Below are 20805 nucleotides of genomic sequence, written 5' to 3'. Positions count from 1 at the left end.
AGTGTGACATTCACTTCTTGCTGCCTGCCCATCCAGATGTAGAACTCTTAGCTCCTCCAGCACCATGTCTGTGTGGACGTCACCTTGAAAATAATGGATGAAACTTCTGAAACTGTGAACCAGCCCCCAATTAGATGTTTTCCTTTATAAGAGTTACCATGGACATGGTGTCTCTTCACAGCGATGAAACTCTAGCAGAGACAGCCTTGAGCTCAGTCTGTGCCTCAAGAATATGTGTCCCTACTGCCTCACTGTCCCGTGTAGCTGGCATTGCAAGCCTGGGCCTCCAGGCCCATCTGCTCTTTCTTTCATATGATCATCTGTCTGTACAGTTGGGAGAATTTTAAACCCATGAAACTGTTCAAATGTAGTTTTTTCCCCCCTGTTCTCTCTTAGGGAAAAGCCAGCACCCAAATTCTTCATTAAATTGGAATGGTGGAATGGCAATAGGCATCTTAAACCCTTTCTTTGTAACCATGGACACCTTGTGAGGAAGACAAGCAGAAGTCAATTACTTTGGATGATCTATGCTTCTGCAAGGGATTAAAGAGATTGGATGAAGCACAATTAATAAAAACTCAGGGCATTTCTTACCATTTTATCCTGGTGCAGTGTTAATAAAGCATAGTCTCAAAACCATCTAATGGACAGAGCCACGGAAGCACGGCTGAGAAACAGATGGATTTTCAAGACAAGGGTGATGGCTGGTTCACAGGCTCTGAGGTCCTTGCTCGCCTTGCCGCTCCCTACTTTCTTGTTCACCATTGAGTCTCTCACCTCGTTTCTTCTCTTCAGGACCTTCCTTCATGAAAAGCCTTGACCAGAAAGGTCCCATTTCCTGAACCTTCCTGACTCTTCCAGGCCTGACTGAGATGGCAGCTCTGTTGGGAATCTTTTCTCCAGTCCACTTGGCATAATTAATCATGGTGTCCTTGTGTCCCCCAACTGTTCTCACTACTACCATAGGTTTCTATCTCCTTTTATGATGTCACTGTCTGCTGCTATCGGGTGGGCGTCTCTGGAAAGGGGCAATGCTCCTGACTAGGAGTAGATACGCAGTACCTAGTTTATTGTCTGCACACTGGAGGCTGCAGGGCCCTCATGGACATAGTCTGGAGATGTGAGAACTCTCCCCTCCAAATCTAGGATGCCACTCAGTAGAACTATGACCCCTGAACCCTTGCTTAGGTCCAAGCCAGCATTTTCATCTGAGAAGTGTCTGCCATGGCTGGGTGCACCATATGCTGTAATCAGGAAATGGAATCCTGCACACAAGGCCTTACTACAGTGTCTGTCATATAACAAACTTCCTAAGAACAACATTTTGTATTGAAGAGGAAGGTAGATGCTTCTGTGGAGCTCTTGCTATTAAAATTGATCTTGTTGAAGGTGATTTGCTTTTCTTTCAAAAATACTGTATGTGAGGCCGGAGCTGGAGAGATGGCCTAGCCATTAAGAGCACACATTGCTCTTTTTCAGACCCGAGTTTTGTTCTCAGCACCCACATTGGATGGCTCACGGTAGCTCCAGCTCCAGCAGAACTGATGGCCTCTCTTGGCGCCTCCAGCCAACTATACTCATATGCACACACCACATAGAAACATACACACATAATTAAAAGGACCAGAAATCTCCTTAAAAGTATGATGTTTTAAGTTTTATTTGTGTATTACTTTATTCTTTATTTCATATATGTAGATAATTGATTTTAGTCATTTTAATTCCCCGTTTCCCTGTCTCTCCTCCCTCATCGCTCATCCACTGAAACTCACATGTTTGCCAAGTTGCCCTCCTAATTCCATGTTGGTTTCATGCCTGTGACCTGACCCACTGCTCGTGCAGGGCGGACTGACTGCATGAGCATGTGTGGACCGTGGGAGCCTGCCAACCTTTAGAGACACACCCTCCCCACAGTCGCCAGGAACTGTCACTTGATGGCGACTTTTAAAGTGGATAATTAATAAAATAAACAGTACACATTGACTTCAAGACTCAAATGGCAGCGAGCGGGAGCTGAAGACATTTGCAGGTTTCGTGTATCATAGTTGGTGTTCTGAATGATTTTTATCTAATTTATCTCCATGTTTTTAATTTGTTTGATGGGATGGTCGAGGAGAGAAAAATGGAAGACACAGAGGCTGGATAAAAATAATAAGACTTTCTCAAGGTCCAAATCAGGAGCAGAAGGAGAGAGAGCACGAGCATGGAACTCAGGACCACGAGGGGTGCACCCACACACTGAGACAATGGGGATGTTCTATTGGGAACTCACCAAGGCCAGCTGGCCTGGGTCTGGAAAAGCCTGGGATAAATCCGGACTCTCTGAACATAGCGGACAATGAGGACTACTGAGAACTCAAGAACAATGGCAATGGGTTTCTGATCCTACTGCACGCACTGGCTTTGTGGGAGCCTAGGCAGTTTGGATGCTCAACTTACTAGACCTGGATGGAGGTGGGGGTTCCTTGGACTTCCCACAGGACAGGGAACCCTGATTGCTTTTCGGGCTGGGGGGAGACTTAATTGGGGGAGGGGGAGGGAAATGGGAGGCGGTGGCGGGGAAGAGACAGAAATCTTTAATAAATAAATAAATAAATTAATAAAAAAAATTTAAAAAAATAAAATAAAATAAATAAATACAAATGTATAAAAAAATAATAATAAGACTTTGGTGCCAGAGTTATTTAATAAATATATATATAATATATATTACACAATATACATATATATATATATATATACATATATATATATATATATCGAGTAACTTGAAGTAAAAGTTTTTCCATCTCATGATTACTGACATTTCAGGCTGAGCCATTCTTCCTTGTACAGGGCTGCCCTGTGCCTTGTATGGTGAGTGGTGACATCCCAGGACACAGTAGAATACTGTCCCTACCCCACCTTAACAACCCAAAGTACTTGCAGGGTTCTTTGACAAATCACATATTCTGAAAAAGACCAAGAACTAAGCAAAAATGAAACATGCCATTCCCTTCATTGTTGGCAGAACTGCGTTGGATAATGGGAGTTTATGGCTGAGATTTATGTCTGATATCAAGAGCAAAGTGAAGCTGATGTGATGCTCAGCCCACCAGCACCCCGGAGAGGAGTGGACATGGTACTGTGCAGGTGGCCTGGATTATTTCAGCTCACCCCACTTCAAGCTTTTGATACATACCATGGAAGCCGACTTTTGTTTATTATCAATTAACTAATAGTGTGTAACAGTGTAACCGATACCTTGCAAATGTCCCAGATTAGCCTAGGGATGGTGGCTTTGCCCTCCTATAGTAATTAGGTGCTTCTATCTACTTCTTTCATCAGACAAATGTCATCCTTACGTGTGTCTTTTCCCCCAGGCTGGACCAAGAGAAACAGGTAGAGGGGTCAGAAACCAACCCAAGGAAGGATGCTCACTTGCCAGGGCATTAGGATGATCTAGGAGCTAAGAAGTGTATGCCAGTAAAACTTGAAGAGGACCAGGAGACGTGTTCGATGTGTGCGGGGCTATTACTTTTTATTAGTGTCTGCCGTGGTTATTGGATGTAACACCTGGTTCCCGTGAGCAGCTCTGTTGATCTCACGTGCCAAAATTGTTTTCAGCACAAGCATGCGTTCTTTCTGTAGATTAAATCTCACCCAGAGGTTTCTGATTTTGTTTTCCTTGCAAATATAAAGAGCTCTCTCAAAATCAGACGCATGCCGTCTTAGAGTTGATCTGATCAGGCACCCCCTTCAGGGCAGTAAGTTAATAACGAATGCACCAAAATAACAGATCGAAGCCTGTAACCTTGTTGTCTTTCTTTAATCTGTCTATGTCTTGCTTCTGATTCTGGATAGTGGTTGACAAATAAGTGGCTTATTAAATCCCAAACCCATGTCACTGAATTTCTCGGAGTTTGTCAGGGAGTTAAGACCCCAGGTCTGTGACTCTTCATGGTTCCCTGAGGTCACTGAGTCGGGAAAGATTGGAGCTCCGGCTCTGTCTTGACTGCACAGGGATCTTTCTTGGCTTACTCAGCACTGCATTGCTAGAGTCTTGAAAAGAAAGTGGCTCAAAATATCACTGTTGTCTGGCCCAGGAGAATCCTGATGATAAAATCAGGACTAACCTTTGGGTGTGAGGGCATCACGTTCTCCATTCATTGTGCTGAGTGGTTGAAATTAGTGGTTCAACAGGCAACGTCACTACTAGCTACCAGTGCCTTGTGATTGAAGTACAAAGAGTTGAAATATTTTGCCAACGGTTACACAGATCTTAAGTCTAAGGTAGGATGACCATAGACTGCCTCTGTCTGCCACCAGCTGCAACATTCAGAAAAGTAGGCTCTGCCCCTTGCCTGGGCAGCACAATAGCATCAATCCTGTTGGCGGAGGGCTGGGGGAGTTGATCCCAAAGTTGTGTGCATGAGAGAGCTGCTCCCATTGTTCATCTGTCTCGGGTGGCAAGTGCAGGGGAGAGATACCCCCCCCACACACACACACCCATCAGTGCCTGAGTCAGACGGGAAAGCTAGCCCTGAAGTCATAGAGCAGGAGAGCTGTCCGTGACCCTCATCAGCTGTAACATTCCGTAGAATGGCACCTATGCCACGCCTGGACAACCCAGTAGAGCTGACCTTGTAGGTGTGGAAGAACTGACCTAGGACATGGCAGCAGGAGAACTAGCTCCGCCCCCTGCTCATTGCTGCAGGGGTGAACTAGCCAGGGAAATGTAGAAGAGCTCACCCTGGTGGTGAGGACGGGGAGAGCTGGAGGGCTGACCAACCCTGTGACTACCCAGGCCTAGTCCTTCAGACCCAAAGCTGCAGGATCTCCACCAGGACATCCCAAAGGAGTCCCAGTGCGGGCCCAGCATGGATAGTGCAGCAGAAACCAGAGACCTCAAACCAGCAATGACTCTTTGACATGAATACTTACAAGTAAAGATATATGGATAAAGGGGGGAAAGCCTATCAGGACGTCAGTAATCACCCACCATGTTTAAACTAGAACACAACAGTTTCTTTTTGACATTTTATAAATTACAGCAAGAAAATTTGTGTTGATCTTGATTCTTTTTTAAAGAAATTCTTTTTTAAAGAAAATTTGTGTTGATCTTGATTCTTTTTTAAAGAAAAAAACTAAGTCTTTCTTTACTTAGTTTTGTCTTAGTTACTTTCCCATTTTTATCTAATGATGAAGAGAGAAATTATTTTCTTCCTTATTCTAGATAAATTCCATTTAAAATTGCTATTTGCCTAGATCTATGAGAGGTGTAAGCAGACATAAACAAAATATAAGGATTACCAAGTAGGGGGATGGATTGAGTAATTAAGTAAACTTGTTATTATGTTATCCAGTTATATTTTGTGCTTGAATTTTAATCAACTTTCTTAAATATTTTTGAACTATTTAAGAAAGAATACACCTGCTTTTCTGAGCCTGGGATTGTAGGTGAACTTCCACTGTCACAAATGAAAGGAGGCGGGGTTGTAGGTAAACGTGTTTGCTTGAGCCAGTGCCAATGTGCTTGTGGTTTCTGAACCTCATTTTGAGCATTTTATATCAAAATAATAACAACTATAAGATACTTCCATGTTGGTATCAATAAAACATGTTGGTAGATCTTCTTGTAGAATTGGCTTGTTTTCAAGGTCTTTCAAATTTTTAATATTTTATTCTATGTATAGGAGTGATTTCTTTGCGTGTGTGTCTGTGCACCATGTGTATGTAGTACATGCAGAGGACAGAAGTGGGTGCCAGCTTCCCCCGGTTGTGAGCAACTATGTGTGCTGGAAGCTGCACTTGGATCTCCTGGGAATGCAGAGCCATCTCTGCAGCTCCCAGGAAGGTTTTTAATGTCTTGTCCCCAGTCTGTACTTCATGGTCACCATGGGGCTGTTACCAATTGTCTTTACACAGCAGAACACAGAGCATGGTGTATGTAAAGTTCTTTACAATGCAAACTCACTTCACCATCATCATGGAGCCTGTTACACATGACGTAACCGTGGAGCCCGCAGAGTCACCAATGTCTCACAAGTTCTCACAGTATTGCTTTTATATAGGAGCCCAGTAAGTCTTTTCACACGGTCTTCAGGGCCCCGTTGACATGTATGGAAACCGTTGACTTGTCTCCGTACAGTATGGAAAGTCACGCTGAACTTTCTCCTTCCAGCCCTGCGGTCTTCCGCCGTCCCCTGATGTCCCCTCTCATCTGCTGCCCTCTGCCACTCTCACTTGGCCGAAACACTTAGTTACATTACCGTGATGCAAGGCATGCTTCAGATATCTCACGGAAAATGCCACACACAAGAGCGCAAAATCACGGTGGGATTTCTCAAGATGCACGTATGTTTCTTGGTGAACACGCCAAAGGGGACTTTGCCTAGACTTCTTCCGCTGTTGCTGTTGTTTTTGTGCCAGAATGCCAGTGTGCTGGGAGGAGGAAGTAGTCCTCCAATTCCAAGGTCTGCAGTCTCCTCCAGCACAGAGAGCAAGTTACAATTAATTGCTGAATCTGTAGAATATGAGTTTCCCCGAGAGATAGTAAATGATGTGGAAAACCGGCAACACTGTGATAAGTTCTACGCCTTTGGTTCGCAGCATTCCAAACACACCCTGTGGCTTTTTATAGCTAGACTCATATTAATTATGTGAGGATGGCAACAGACAGCCAGGACATTTTTTTCCAGGGTGACATTTTCTTACTGCAATTAAAATTTAAAACTGTTGCTCACCCAGTTCTCATATGAATACAAGGAACTCAGCCTTAATGATTTCAATCAGCTTCACTAATAGCGAATTCCAATGGCTTCATTCGTCAGCAACTTGCATGTTTTGTTAGAACACTTTTCGGTGGGTTATCCTGAATGGGAGTGATGCAGAATTACCGGCATAGGAGCTTTCCTAGCAGAGCAACCTGCAAAATGGAGAATAAGCTATCGAGCTAGTATCTTCAGTAACCGCTGTGGGGTGGATCCTGAGATTATAGGGCACGGTGAGGAGCCAACAACAGCTTAGCTAGTGTCCTTGAGGGTCTGATGCTGGGGTGGTTGGGAAGGGGGTTGGTAGCTGTGTATAAAGGAACAGTTGTGAGTGCTGCCTTGCTGTGGGTGTGTAACAGGGAACCCCCTCAGCTGGAAAGCCCTAGGGGTGGAGTCTGAGTTTTATTTCTATTTCTGTGAGAAAACCCCCTGACAAAAAACAATGTAAATTGGGAAAGGACTCGCGATCCCAAGTCAGACTTCATTACGTTCAAAAGTCAAGGCAAGGAGCTTAAAAAAGCTTTTCCCATCTACAGAAGAATAGAGAGAGATTAAATTCATGGGCCCTTGCCTGCTTGCTTGGGCTCAGCTAGCTTTCTCTTCTGTTGTACTCTTCAGGATCCCCTACTTTGGGGATGCTGCCGCCGATAGTGTTCTGGATCACTTCATATCAATTAATCTAATACCCTGAAGACAAGCCTGTAGGGTCACCTGCTATGAAAGATTCTTCATTAGTTTTCTCTTCATAAGCGAGTCTATGTTGTATCACATTGACAGTCAATATTAAGGAGCTCAGGTGGGGTGGGATAGCCTTATAGATTTAGCATATGTGGAAGTTAAGGCCACACCCTTTCAAGGGGCATTTCACATTCAGATACCTTCCCTTAAAGGTAATTTTTTTGAGAGGGGGCTAAATACTTTAGCTGTGAGGATGGTGTATTATTTATGGGAGGCAAAATACTGGAGCCAACATAAATATTCCAGAGTAAAAAATTCATTATATTTATTGCTTTATAAAAAGTGTTATCAAGTGCCAAATTTTTTGAATAATTAAAATATATATTGTCATGAAAGACAGTATAAATGATATTTATTGGGAAAAATAATTTCTAAGGCAATGAGAATTGAAAAGTCTTTGCCCACAACCCCACCTTTCCCTTTTGACCTATTCATCTCAGGTGATTTCAGATAAATCAATAAAGGTGGCGGCAGAAACCTCTGTCGGTACCAGCTCTCATTTAGCGCACGCCAAGCCCAAATGTAACACCTTCCGTCTATTATTTCAACTGATTTGACATAAAGCCGTGGGAAACGTATTGCTATATTTATTTGTTCACGTGTATGGAAAACTCTGAATATGTCCGTGCCGAGGTGAGTTCCCCGGGGCAGCGTGTGTAAGGAATCGTTTGTGAGCACCAGCCTACGTTACCTAAACAAGTCTCTGTTTCCATCACAGCCTTCTGCGAGGAGGGCTGCAGATACGGCGGTACCTGCGTGGCTCCTAACAAGTGCGTCTGTCCTTCCGGATTCACAGGAAACCACTGCGAGAAAGGTAAGGTCACTCTGACATGCTTCTCAGGTGTGTGGGTGGGTGGGAAGGCAACTCAGAGCGAGTGAGTGGCAGCCATCTCCCTCGGAGGTCTGTGGGAGACGACAACGCTTTGTGTTTTGATGGTGGGCTTAGCGTTTGCAAAGCTGGTCTCTTTTGACGACCCGAGAACATAATGGCCTTCATCTTTCTAAATATGGGGTCTCACCTCCCTCCATCCAGTGCATCTAGCTTAGCAAGGTCAGGTCTTTTCTCTGCTGCAATTTTCTCTGTGTGTTTTTATTTGGGGCTAATTAGAGATAAGGCACTGACCTGCCCTACTCGTCATCAGACCGGTAGTGGTTCCCAAGCTGCTGGAGCGATAGCAATCTGCTCTGTCCATGGAGATAATTGCAGCAGCAGGGTTATGGGTGTGCTTGGGATTTTAGCCCATTATTGGTTTATCGGGGATATTATCATTTATGAACTCAATAATATAAGGCAGTTAATATCAGTATGCTTCCTCTATATGCACCTTTCTGTTTGCACTAAATGTGCCATTTACACGTGGTACTGTTTCGTGAAGCCTAGGCCACCTGGTGATTGGGAATGCCCTACCTGTGCACATGAGAGATTGGCAGTTTGCGCTCATGCATGCAAACCTGTTAGCGAGGGTGTCAGAGTACACACAAGTAAACACTGAGGTTTCGTTTACCATGCTTTTGCTGAGCTGCGCTCACGCATTGTGCTTCCCTCAGTCTGGGTATCACGCCTGACACCTCTCTAGTCACAGGTAGGGTAGATGAGCTTGATGCTGTAAGTAGTCTCGTTAGTCAGAGAGGAGCAAATGTCCTTGCCTGGTGCTGGAATTAAGAAAAGATATTCTTTCATTTTCTTGTTCTTAAAAAGCTTCTGAATTTATATCATGGAATTTTAAAATGTGGCCATTTGCTGGCTATGGTGGCACACATGTTTAATTCCTGTACCGGGGCCAGAGGTAGATAGATCTCTGTGAGTTGGACGCCAACCTGGCTTACATAGAGACCTGCAGTCCATCCAGTGATATACAGTAAAACTCTGTCTCAGAGAAACAAACAGAAATAATTACTTTCCTCCACGCTGTCCAATGTGTTACCTTTCACTGTCTATTTTGGACATTTGTGTATTAACCATTTGAAAATACGTCCATATTTAACTCCATTAGATATTCAGTAAGGAAATCAGTTGTTTCCACAGATTGTGATCTTGTCAGAAAAACCAAATAATTTTTGTTAAATAATATTAATTAACCAGCTTGTCTTGGTTTCAAGTGCCAGATTGTCCAAGCGTCACGAGAGACTTGCCTTGGGGAGCTTAAGAATTATTGTTCAACGCAAGGGAACTTAAGGGTAGCAGCTCTAGCAATACATTTGATTTTAATTAGCTTTTTAAAGGAAAAAAAAGGAATGAAAAGATTCTTATGTTTTATCTAGAACCTCTCTGTATCCTTAAACAGAATCTATGGGCGCTAGCAGGGCACAAAATAGTGGTGTTCATCACGGAACTTACGAATATCACTACTAATGGAGGGCCCATCTCCACACACTAATTATGTGTTACTCTTTTCCAGTGGGTGTTTTCATATTTTAGAAAAAAACATTAAAGGGATGTGTAAAGTTTTTTTCTTTTTTTTTCTTCACAGAGTCTTGTTATATAAGCTTCACTGGTCTAGAACTCACAATGTAGACCAGGCTGGCCTTGAACTCACAGTGATCCACTTGCTTCTGCCTTCTGATTGCTTGAATTAAAGGTGATTGCTACCTTGCCCAGCATGACATACATATTTTTATTCCCATTTATTTAGATGATAATTTAAAACTGATCTGGGGTCAATAACTTTTGCCTTAGCCCAAACTAGAAGAAATTTTCACTTTGCTTCATCCTATAGCCTGTGCTTCTCAAGGGCCAATGAGTGGTACTCTTGTTAAAATAGAGATAGTTTGTCTAGGATACAGCATTAAGGAGATGTGGACATAGAAAGGACAGGAAAACCTATAAATTATAGGATGCTGCAGGCTGCTGCAGTCATGAGCATACTGAGGCTGTGGTTACCTGCTCCAGCCTTGTGCACATACGACCACAGACAAGATTAGGGTGGTGATAGTTGGGAGGAGGCAGTGTGAACAGGGGAAGACATGGGAATGAGAGAAGGCAATGAAGAGCAAGCGTGATCGCAATGCATTCACTGACAAGGACGAACTTGCTAGGAAGAAGCTAAAAGTATTATTTCCCCAGACGAAGGGAATTGGAAGATGAGGAATGGTTCCACAAATCTGCATTTTCACTGAATAGCTCTGGGTGCTACAGTATTTAATCATAATATTGACAGCATCTATTAAGATTGCCAACCTGAGGGGGCATTGCTACACAGTAGGGCCAAAGGCCCGTGGCTGCCCAGGGAAGTGACTGTGGATTCTCTTGCCACATCGATCTCTCCTTTGTCCCGTTTTCCTCTCAGTGAGTGTTTGAGGCACTCTTCTTCTTCGGCCTTTAATGTGCAGTACAACCAAGCATAGGTCCAGAGGGCAACAGAGTCCAGAAGCAGAAAGGAAACGTTTCTAGGCAAGTCCTTGCCCTCTAGATAAAAAGTTACAATCAGCAACTGCACATGCTTGAATTCTTACAACACCTCACATGAATACCTACTGATGTAAGAATCTTCTGTGTGGTGCTTCAAACACATTCATCTGTTTAATACTGGCCAGTGTTCTACGGGATTCTTCATAGAAAGGATCAAAGACATTTTCCCAAACAGTTGTGCACAAGGGATCTAGGTGAGTTGTATGGTGACCACTGCAAGTCTGTGTCCTGTCTGGGCTGAACTGCTGTATGGTGTTGACCATTAGCTTATGAGTATCAAGTCTATTGGCTGATGGGGGAGTGATATATATCAATCTGTTGATTTCATTGGTTAAGCAATAAAGAAACTGCTTGGCCCTCATAGGTTAAAACATAGGTGGGAGGAATAAACAGAACAGAATGCTGGGAGAAAGAAGCTGAGTCAGTGAGTCGCCAAGATTCTCCCACTCCAGACAGACGCAGGTTAAGATCTTTCCTGGTAAGCCAGCTCGTGGGCTACACAGATTATAAGAAATGGGCTAGTCCAGATGCGAGAGTTAGCCGAGAAAAGGCTAGATATAATGGGCCAAGCGGTGTTTAAAAGAATACAGTTTCCATGTAATTATTTTGGGGCATAAGCTAGAGCTAGCCATGTGGGTGGCCGGGTGCCGGGAACGCAGCCCAGCTGCTCATATTTCAACAATTGGCCACTGAAAAGTCCTGCTTTTTTGAGAGCCTGTGGCAACATGCAGGTACGCTGTGAGTGCCTGTGGCTCAATTACCCTAAATCTCCTGTTTGCTCTGTTGTAAGACTAAATGGCCTGATTTGAGCCACTTACACAGGTTCCCCTGGCTCCTCTACTTCCTCTACTTCAGTGCTTATGATATTTAGCTTTTCAAAATTCAAGGGCACTTACTTAGGTGGTTGAAGTTGTTCTTTTAAATAAAATGATGTCTGTAGTGGACTGAAATCACAGACCCGGCTTCTGTTTAATACAAAGATCAACAACTGTGCACTTGTTTCTGTTGATGTGGGTGTGTTAAGCTTTCGGTTTCCATAGCCTCTCACGGTAGACAAGCATTGTTCTTGTTGATTCCTGGACATTCCGTGTCAGTTTTAAATTCACCCTTTGGGTGCATCTTCTCCGTGCCTTTAGCATGATCTAGGTTCCTGTTAAGAGGGAGATTATATCGAATGAGAGCATGGTAGTATGAGGTTCTGCTCTTCTGCTAAATGAACATATTATTAAGCTGCTCCCAGATGTCTTCGCTTTAGCCCCATCAGAGGTGTTTCTTTCGGCATTGGTGAACACGCTCACAGAAAGCAGCACATGTGGTAGTTGGTTCTTAAAACTGGGGTCTGTGAGTAGTCAACATACTGAGAACAAGAGACCGTGGAGGAGCAGCTCTAACTAGGACAGCTACGCTACCCTTTTCCCACACAACCATGGGTTCCCTTGGAAGCTGCCACAGGGAGCAAGCGCCTGTAGCAGAATGGCATTTCCGGACATCACAGCCCAGTTATGTAGACTCACAGCAATGGTGTGCACAAGACTTAAACAGGATCAAGTCAGCCAGAAGCCCAGCGTAGATGGGGGTGGGCATTTGTGAAGTCCCACCCCCTTGTTGAGGAGCCATTGGGAATTGGCGGCAGTAGGGGTGGAGAGGATAGAAAGGTATTGGTTTTCTTCATAAATGTAGGGCCTGAAAATCTCTCCATGGGTCAGTAGATGACCCCCAGGACCATAGAGGCAACATTAAATAGATGGAGATTTGTTTTGGATTAAGATCACGTGAAGTTGTTAGGGCTTTCGTGTGGACCTTGGATCTTAAGGAGTTTCCCACTTGGATCCTTGAAAGGACAATCCTTTGGAAGTTCTCTGCCCCTTAAGGGCTTGGTGCCCTGCCAAACTGACAGGTGATTGGGATGGTTTTCAAAGCAGAAACCTGACCCTCACCCCAAGCTTAGCTCAAGTGCAGGGGCCTGCATTCCAGGTTTTAATTTCCCTTTGTTCTATCATGTGTTGGGACGGGTTCAGAACCAGCTGTCAGCTGGTACCAGCTGCAAAGTACCCTGTCACCTGAAGGATGCTCCTGGGTGTTCTTGAAGTTTCCTCCCCTTAACCCCATCCCGAGTGAGTTTAGGAGGGAAGTTCTCTTTCTGAGAGTGAGATTTTTCGCAAATAGCCTTCCTCTAAGGAAGTTCTCCACCCCATCCCACCCCACATTCCTTGCCCCGGCATCATGAGTGCCTCCAGCTGGATTTTGGGGCTTGGGTTCAGAGAGCCAGAAGGTAGGGGCTGATTAACACAGCCTGAGCAGGTGACTTGTGTTGTAAATGCGACTTGGAACTCAACTTTGTTATCTGAAAGTTCTTAAAACTATTATTATGTACAGAATACTAACATGGAAAAAATCCAAATTAGTATATTATTATAATGACATTAAATGAATTTTGATAACTAAATAAGGTCGCGTCAACAACACTCCATAGATCCTAACTAGGCAGCGCTTGCCTTAAACAGAGTGGGTTGTGATGAGGATGAGGATGGAGGATGCCATTGGGAGATTAGAAGAAGTTGGCCTGTTTCTGTGAGCAGTGCCAGCGTTCATATCTGTAAAGCTGTTAGCGCCTTTGCTGTTCAGAAAGGAGCCAATCATTTTAACAGATTGACATTCATCATAAAATAAATGAAGGCTATTAGGAATTACCCTGTCTAGGCTGCAATGCGGAAAATAATAGCTGTTTAGGTGGCAGACAGCTCTTGCCTCCCACCAGGCAAGCCCACGCTACTGAACTGTGAAAGTCAAGAGTTTGCTTCAGAGTCTCATTTTTAAGCCTGTGTTCTGGAAAATGCAAACACCGCTGTAACGTGAAGGGTACTGGCTAAACAGAAAGCGAGGCAGCTTCCTGTGACCCCGTGACCAACAGGAGCCCAGAATTACAAGCTTACCTCAGCACATGCTCATAATTCTTCTTGTCTAAGAATATGAACCGCACTATAGATCATGCGGGAAAAGACTAATTGAAGCCCCAAGCAGATCGAGAAGGAATGTAAGGCAGGACTTGCATCCCTTAATCCTAATCGTGTTTGTTGATCGGAAATGCAGCTATCTGAAAAGTGTCCATTTGGTCCAAAGTAGGATGGATCAAAGAACACGAACTGTGCCTTCCTCCTCCTTTAATGGTAAGTAGTTCCTGACGCTATGAGGTGATGAGGTTTTATCACAGTCTCTGCTTTAACAGAGACCTCAAAATTATCTATAGGCAACTGCAATTTTAACCAAGTAGATGGTGTCCATGAGGCGAGATCTGGAAGATTATTGTATTAGATGATACCTTGCTAAGAAAATCTTTCCTGTCCCCCAGTCCTTAAAAGATACATGTCCAATTCTACAGTGTGGTACCCGTGTGATTAGACCTCTGCCACTCTCTCTAGCTGTATCTCCTCCTCCTCTTAAGTCTCAGATTTTAGCTCATCTTAAGCTACTCCCAGCCTCTAAATTGCACTGTGTATTTTCAGATCTCTGAGTTTTTCCTTTGTAATTGTTCCCTCTGCCTATAACATACACAGACTTAAATATTTATCAAGGGTGTATGGAATATCCAGTAATAGGAACGCCTGGTAATTGAAAGTCCTTGATAATTAAAAAAGTGTATTTTATCGCATTCTTCCTAGGCCTTTCATGTTGTCTGTGCTGAAGTACTAGATTCATTTGTTTATCTTTCTCATTGTCCACATAAGCCACCTAGCCGAGCTCTTGAAATTCACATACAGTCTGTGCTTGGTGGTTTTACATCAACTTAACACCATCGGAGAGAAAATGCTTCCATAAGTTGCGGTAGGTTTAGACAGGCCTATAGGGTATTTTCTGAATTAGTGATTGATGGGGCAAGAGGGAACACTCCTGGGCTGGTGGTCCTGGGAGCTGTAAGAAAGCAGGCTGAGTAAGCCATGGAGAGCAAGCCAGTAAGCCGTGCTCCTGCTCCAGGTTCCTGCCTTGCTTGAATTCTTGCCCCAACTTCCTCCCATGATAAGCTATGATATGTAAGTATAAACAACATAAACTGTTTGTTCCTGAAGCTGCTTTTGTATATGGTGTTTCGTCATAGAACTAGAAACCCTAACACCAGACAAACTCCAAATTTCATATGGCGTTCTCCTCTAAGGTCTTTGGGAGCAATGTTATGGCTACTTCTCATCAAGGTCATGGTGAGAAAAATATAACCCCATCCTTTCACTGTCAAATATACTTAGAGACTAACACGGGACATGTTGAGTCATTGTTAAAATATGCATCTGACCTCCTCATTCTTCCGTTCCAAATTCTCCAGTTCCTGCTTTCATGTAGTAAACGTCAAAACCATTGCAGCAGCTCATGAGCAAGAGTCTTTTCTCCCAAACCCGGGCATTTAGAGAGCTTGCCCACCGCTGACCTAAACCCTCATGCTGCCTTCTGCCCCAGACTCTACCACCTGTATTCCTGACTTACACTGTCTGACCCAGCAGAGTGTCTCACTTACCTAGCTTGCCCTTGCCTCTTCCCTCCTTGTGCGCTGACAATGTCTGCTGTGGGCTCTCAAAACAGTGCCTGTAGCTTGGTTCTCATTCAGGAAATATTTATAGAATGAACAAATTTATAGGTCATGAAGACTTCTTTTATACAAAGTAAGCATAATCTCGTGACATCAAAGTCACGTCCACCCATCAGTAGTTACCTCCCATGTGCTGGTGGTCTAGACAGCAAACATCTTCCTAGTTCTTATTCTATGGCTGATCACCTGTCGTTATTCTGAAGGTGGCTGTGTGCGAGCCATTGTTTAAGGTCTTAAATGGCAGGAAGAGGGTTCCTGTTATCATTCTTGCTTAGATGAGGATATTGAGGTTTAAAGGGGTCAGATGACATGTTGGAGATCACACAAATGGGTCTGGGGTGCACACCTATAGCGTAATATGAAGTTTCTGTCATTTTAAGCTCTACTTGTCTGTACTAAAAGTATTCTTGGAAACTATATTTTATCTGCTCAAACACTATCATTTCTCTCTTCTCAGTTTTTACAACTATTAGAGTTTTGACCTAGCAAATGGTTGATAAATGTTATATTTCTTATCAAGCTATAAAATAATCCTAGGTGCAAAAAGAAGCAAAAAAGCGGATAAGGAAATTTAATAAAAATTTGGAAAATTTTATTGACATTTACAAAATGCACAAGTCACACAAAATCTAAGCAAATCACTCGATGGATTTATTGATTTCAAGTCAGCATCTTATGGACTTTACTTCAGACTGCCCCCCCCGCCCCAACACTCAGCATAGCTGAGGATGACCTTGAACTTCTGATTCCCCTGCTTTCCCTGCTTCAGGAGGTTTGAGTGACAGGTATGTGTCCTCATGCCTAGTTCATACTGTGCTGAGGATTGAACCTATGGCTTCAAGTATGCCAGGGAAGCACTGTGCCAACTGAGCTAGGTCCCCAGCTCCCATTCCTCCGCTGAATCCGTGTAACTATTCTTTATTTCTCCACATAGTTGAAGCTTAATGTAATTAATAACACGCCAGATCTCCTTTTATAGTCCACTGAGTAACTAAACTTGTTTTTAGTTGGAAAGTTACAGCTCGGTCAACTTTTATATAAAGCATTTTTGAAAATCATGAAAGCTAAAGGTAAGGACATTGTCTTCTTCCCAAAGGGCCTCTCTCTGGGCCTGTCCCAGCATTCTGCAGAAAGCGAGCACAGTCCCTGCTTTCTAGAATTGCTGGGAGAGATTAGATACTATTCTGATATGTTTGCCACATATTATTTCTTTATTTTCATCATGACTACAGTGGGACATGACTAGGATCATGTCTGCTTCGGTTTTGCGATGCTTCTTTTGCCTGGAGATTCTTGCTCTACAGTAGAGAACTTTTCCGTTCTCGTTTCATTGTGTAGATTCTCTATGCATGTGTGTTTAATCATGGATTCCTAGGTTTGGTATTTTGATTGTGTCTCCAGTTCTTGAACATTGTTGTCACAGTTCTGTATTCTTTTTCTTTGCTGGTGGTCGGGCATCTGTCTCTCCCTTCTCGTCCCCACCTGGGATGTCCTTTGTTTTCTCTGGTCAAGTGTCTCCGTAGCGGTTGTTTTCCTTGACACACTAAGTTGTTTTTTTTTTTTAATTTTCTTTATTTCTCTATGTTTCCAAAACCTTCAGTTTTATTGTTGATGTTTTCCATTCGCATGAACTTTCCTCCCATGTTGCTGGTTTTCTTACTCGTTTTATAGACTCTCTCCTTTGTGACACTGACTTGTGACTTCCCTCTCTGTAAATTCATCTGCTTCATGACATCTGCTTTAAGGTCATGACCATCTTCAGAGAAGTCATGTCTCCTCCCTTTTTATGCTCTTGGCTTTTTGATTACATTTTCTAGTTTTATTTGATAATCTTCTTTCTTATTGAGCATCCCGTTCTCAAGAATTCAGTTCCAGTCTGCTTTGGCATGAAAGACTGGCTTTTCCTTTCCAAATCACCTGGCTTCAGCTCATCTGCCTTTTCTCACTCCCAGCCTTCAGCTATCCTATCAGTCTGTGAAGTTATGCAGTGATTTCTCCTTTCCTCCAACAGCTTACACAGAAGTAGTCTCTTCTGCGCTACTACATTACACAGAATTCCCCTTTCTTTGTTTGAGAAGAAGTGCTACTCTAGGGGTAAGAGGGGAGTGTGCTGTGGGACTTTTTGGATGAAGCAGTGACTAGATCTCTGAGTCTGGACCACACTTGCTAGGTTGCTTTTCTAATTGTTCTGATTACTCCTGTATGATTCCATGGTTTCATCCCTGTTACTTAATATTCTATTATTTTGTGGGTGTGCTAGGGATTTTTCTCTTTATCTTTCTACTTATTAAACTGTTAACTTCTACTATTCTGCTTGATTTTCGTTTGCTAAAGATTCTTCTGTTGTATCAACTTCTTCTATTGAGTGTTTTCTTTGATGTTTGAAGATAAGGGCAAGATCTCCTTCATGCTTTCTTCCTATTTCATACCACCCATTTGGTTAGGTTCATCTTTTTCTGTTAATTTGTTCTTCTTTGCTTTTTCTGAGGCATCCGTCAGCTGTTCCTTATATGTTTACCTTCTAGATAGAAGCATTGAAAATGTTGATTTTAAATTCATTTTGTCTGTGTGGCATCCTGGTTCGCAAAGACGATTCTTCCATTACCCTGAAAGGAAATGATGAAACTCCTAGTTATGTTACATGTGGTTGCTAGTATCACTAGGGCCAATAAAGCTGTAAAAGGCAAGAGTTGAAGAGTTGGGTCTATAAATTTCCCTTGGGGCCCCTCTGGGCTCTTGTCCATCTGGATTTGTGGTACCCTATGCGGAGAGCAGTGCTGTAGCATCTGTTGTGAAAGGCAGGGATGCTCTGCGGTGAAGGAGAAGCTCTGACGACTGTAATGCTTTTTAATCTCACTTCAAGTTAATTATCCTCATTGAGCTTCGCTATTCCTCATAGTTGTGGAGATAACAGCATCATCCATCCTGGGATCCGAGGTGTAAATCAGGAAGCTTTAGGCTTTCTCCTTAGTAGGCTCTGAGCCATTTTTCTCATGTCTTCCAGTTGAATTAACACTCATCTATCTCTTTTCTGGTTTCCAAAACTATGCTGCCCTTGTGCCCTCTCCCGTGTGCTTGGCCCTTGAGGCCTTAGACCCTTGTGATTGATTTCTGCTCTGTAGTTAGAGTGTTTGAAGGAGAAAGCAGAGGTAAGTGTGCATATTTAACCCAGCGTCTTCAATCAGAAAGCCAGACCCTCAGTTCTAAAATTGCGTTTGACCCCCGGAGGAAAAGTCATAAAGAATCCTGACCAGCATGATGACTTATATTATTACTTTGAAAATAATCAGAAAGTACAAATGTTTCCTCTTTCAGAAGATGTAATAAGGCTAAGGGAAGGGATGGGGATGATATTTTTATAAGTATCCAACCCAATGACTCCTTAAAAGATATTAGGAGAGGATGCTTGAAAAGATGAATATTTTCCCTTTGAAAACAGAATATCAACCTAATTTCAAAGACCAATAGAGCATTATTCAAGATGTTACATGTTTGAACTCTTCTTTTAAACATTCAGGCTGTTCTAGGAAATTGAAACTATAAATTATTATTCCACAAAGGATACTAAAGTTTGATTTAAGAAAATAGAAGACTTATCTGGGTGGTGATAACACAAGCCTTTAATCCCAGCACTCAGAAGGCATAGATAGGTAGATCTCTGACTTCAAGGCTAGTCTGGTCTACAGAGTAAATTCCAGGACAGCCAGGACTACACAGAGAACCTCTTGTCTCTAAAAACAAAAACAAACAAGCAAACAAAAACAAAAAAGAAAACTTTATCTGATATACCATTTCCAATTATTTGGAAGTGACAGTTTCAATGGCTTGCGAAATGATCAAAAGGATGTAAATAAGGGAAGATGGTAAATGGGAATGCCAGGAGTAGTTGGTGTTGAAGCACCATTCAGGTACCACAGACATGAGCCCTGGGGTCAAACCTGCTTAACTCCTCCATTAATGATCTGGAAGAAGGAAGATTCAACAAGTTAATTAAATCTACAGAAGGTCCTTTCAGAAAGTTAAAAATACTAAGAAATAATAGACAAAGACCAGAAGGTCAAGAGCTACAATAGCTGTGGGCACAGAAGAGCACAATTAAATTTGGAAGGGATAATTGTAATTGAATACATTTCACACCATGAAAGGGGGACTTAAAGTACAGTCAGTTAATAGTGTACAGGACATGGGAGCGATTGGAAGTCCTGCAGGTTGACGAGAGACTTATTTATCAGCTAGAACAGGACTTTCTGAATTCAGAAATAATTTAATAAAAGAAAATGTGCTTTTTAGTGAGTTATGTATTTATTTTCGTCAATACATAAATGATTTGGTTAGTTTCCTTTAAGAATTTGTCTAACTTTCAGAAGTAATTATATTCTAGCATGGTATAGCGATTACAGAATCATAAATACGTGTTCGTGTATTCATGAGGTCAAGTTCAGGGGACTGATGGGAAGAATCCAGCATGGGGAGCTACTGAGACGGGACCCACTAATGCAGTGGTTCTCAACCCTTTAATACTGTTCCTCATGCTGTGGTGACCCCAACCATAGAATTTTTTTGTTGCTACTTCATCACTGTAATTTTATTACTTTTATGAATTGTAAATATCCGTTTCCCCTATCATCCTAGGTGACCCTTGACAAAGGGTTGTTCAGCCCCCAAAGGGGTCACAATCCACGGATCTAGCCATAGTTTGAGAACCACTGCACTAAAGGAAGCTATTGGAGTGAAGGTAGTAGGTGTAGTGATATTTCATTTGCATTTTAATTAATAAAGCCTGCCTGAAGACCCGAGAGTAAAACAGCCATACCAATCTGCCTTACGGACCAGGCAGTGGTGACACACACTTTTAATCCCAGCAGCCACACTAGTTTGCCATAGAAACTGGGCGGTAGTGGTACGCGCCATTAGTCCCAGGCCTAGAGAAGAATATAAGACAGGAGGAAACAGCTCTCACACACAGTCTCATTCTGAGATTCCCGGAGGCAGAAGAAGAGACTCCTGCTGAGGTCTGGAGACAGTAGAGTTAACTCAGTGAGGGACAAGTGGTGCCCAGTAGATCAGAAAAACAGCAGAATGGGAGGACACACGGGCAACATGCTAATCATATATTGGCGAATCTCAGCACTTTACTTAGAGTTGACAGCTCTAATTCTCACATTAATTCTACAGGATGAGACGTCCCCCAGCATAAAGAAACAGGAGCCTATGAAATGTCAGAAAAGTCACCTAGGGTCAAGCTTATACAAACTCAGGGACTGGGCTGTGTTACATGGTCCCCATAGAATATTGAGCTATAGGTGCAAAACAAATGTATAAATAAATTT

General features: G+C 42.9%; 1 protein-coding gene across 2 annotated transcripts in view; it reads left to right on the top strand.

Moving 5' to 3' along the window:
• The window catches only part of Nell1 (neural EGFL like 1), a 793214-nt gene that overhangs the window by 616025 nt on the left and 156384 nt on the right, over positions 1 to 20805 (top strand). For both annotated transcript variants that reach the window (XM_075952299.1, XM_075952298.1), the window contains exon 15: positions 8209 to 8304. In XM_075952299.1, coding sequence (XP_075808414.1) covers positions 8209 to 8304 — 96 coding nt within the window. The remainder of the gene's footprint in view (positions 1 to 8208; positions 8305 to 20805) is intronic.

Source organism: Microtus pennsylvanicus, chromosome 18, assembly GCF_037038515.1.
Source record: "Microtus pennsylvanicus isolate mMicPen1 chromosome 18, mMicPen1.hap1, whole genome shotgun sequence".
In the NCBI taxonomy this organism is placed as follows: Eukaryota; Metazoa; Chordata; class Mammalia; order Rodentia; family Cricetidae; genus Microtus; species Microtus pennsylvanicus.
This window is presented reverse-complemented; position numbering and strand designations above follow the sequence as displayed.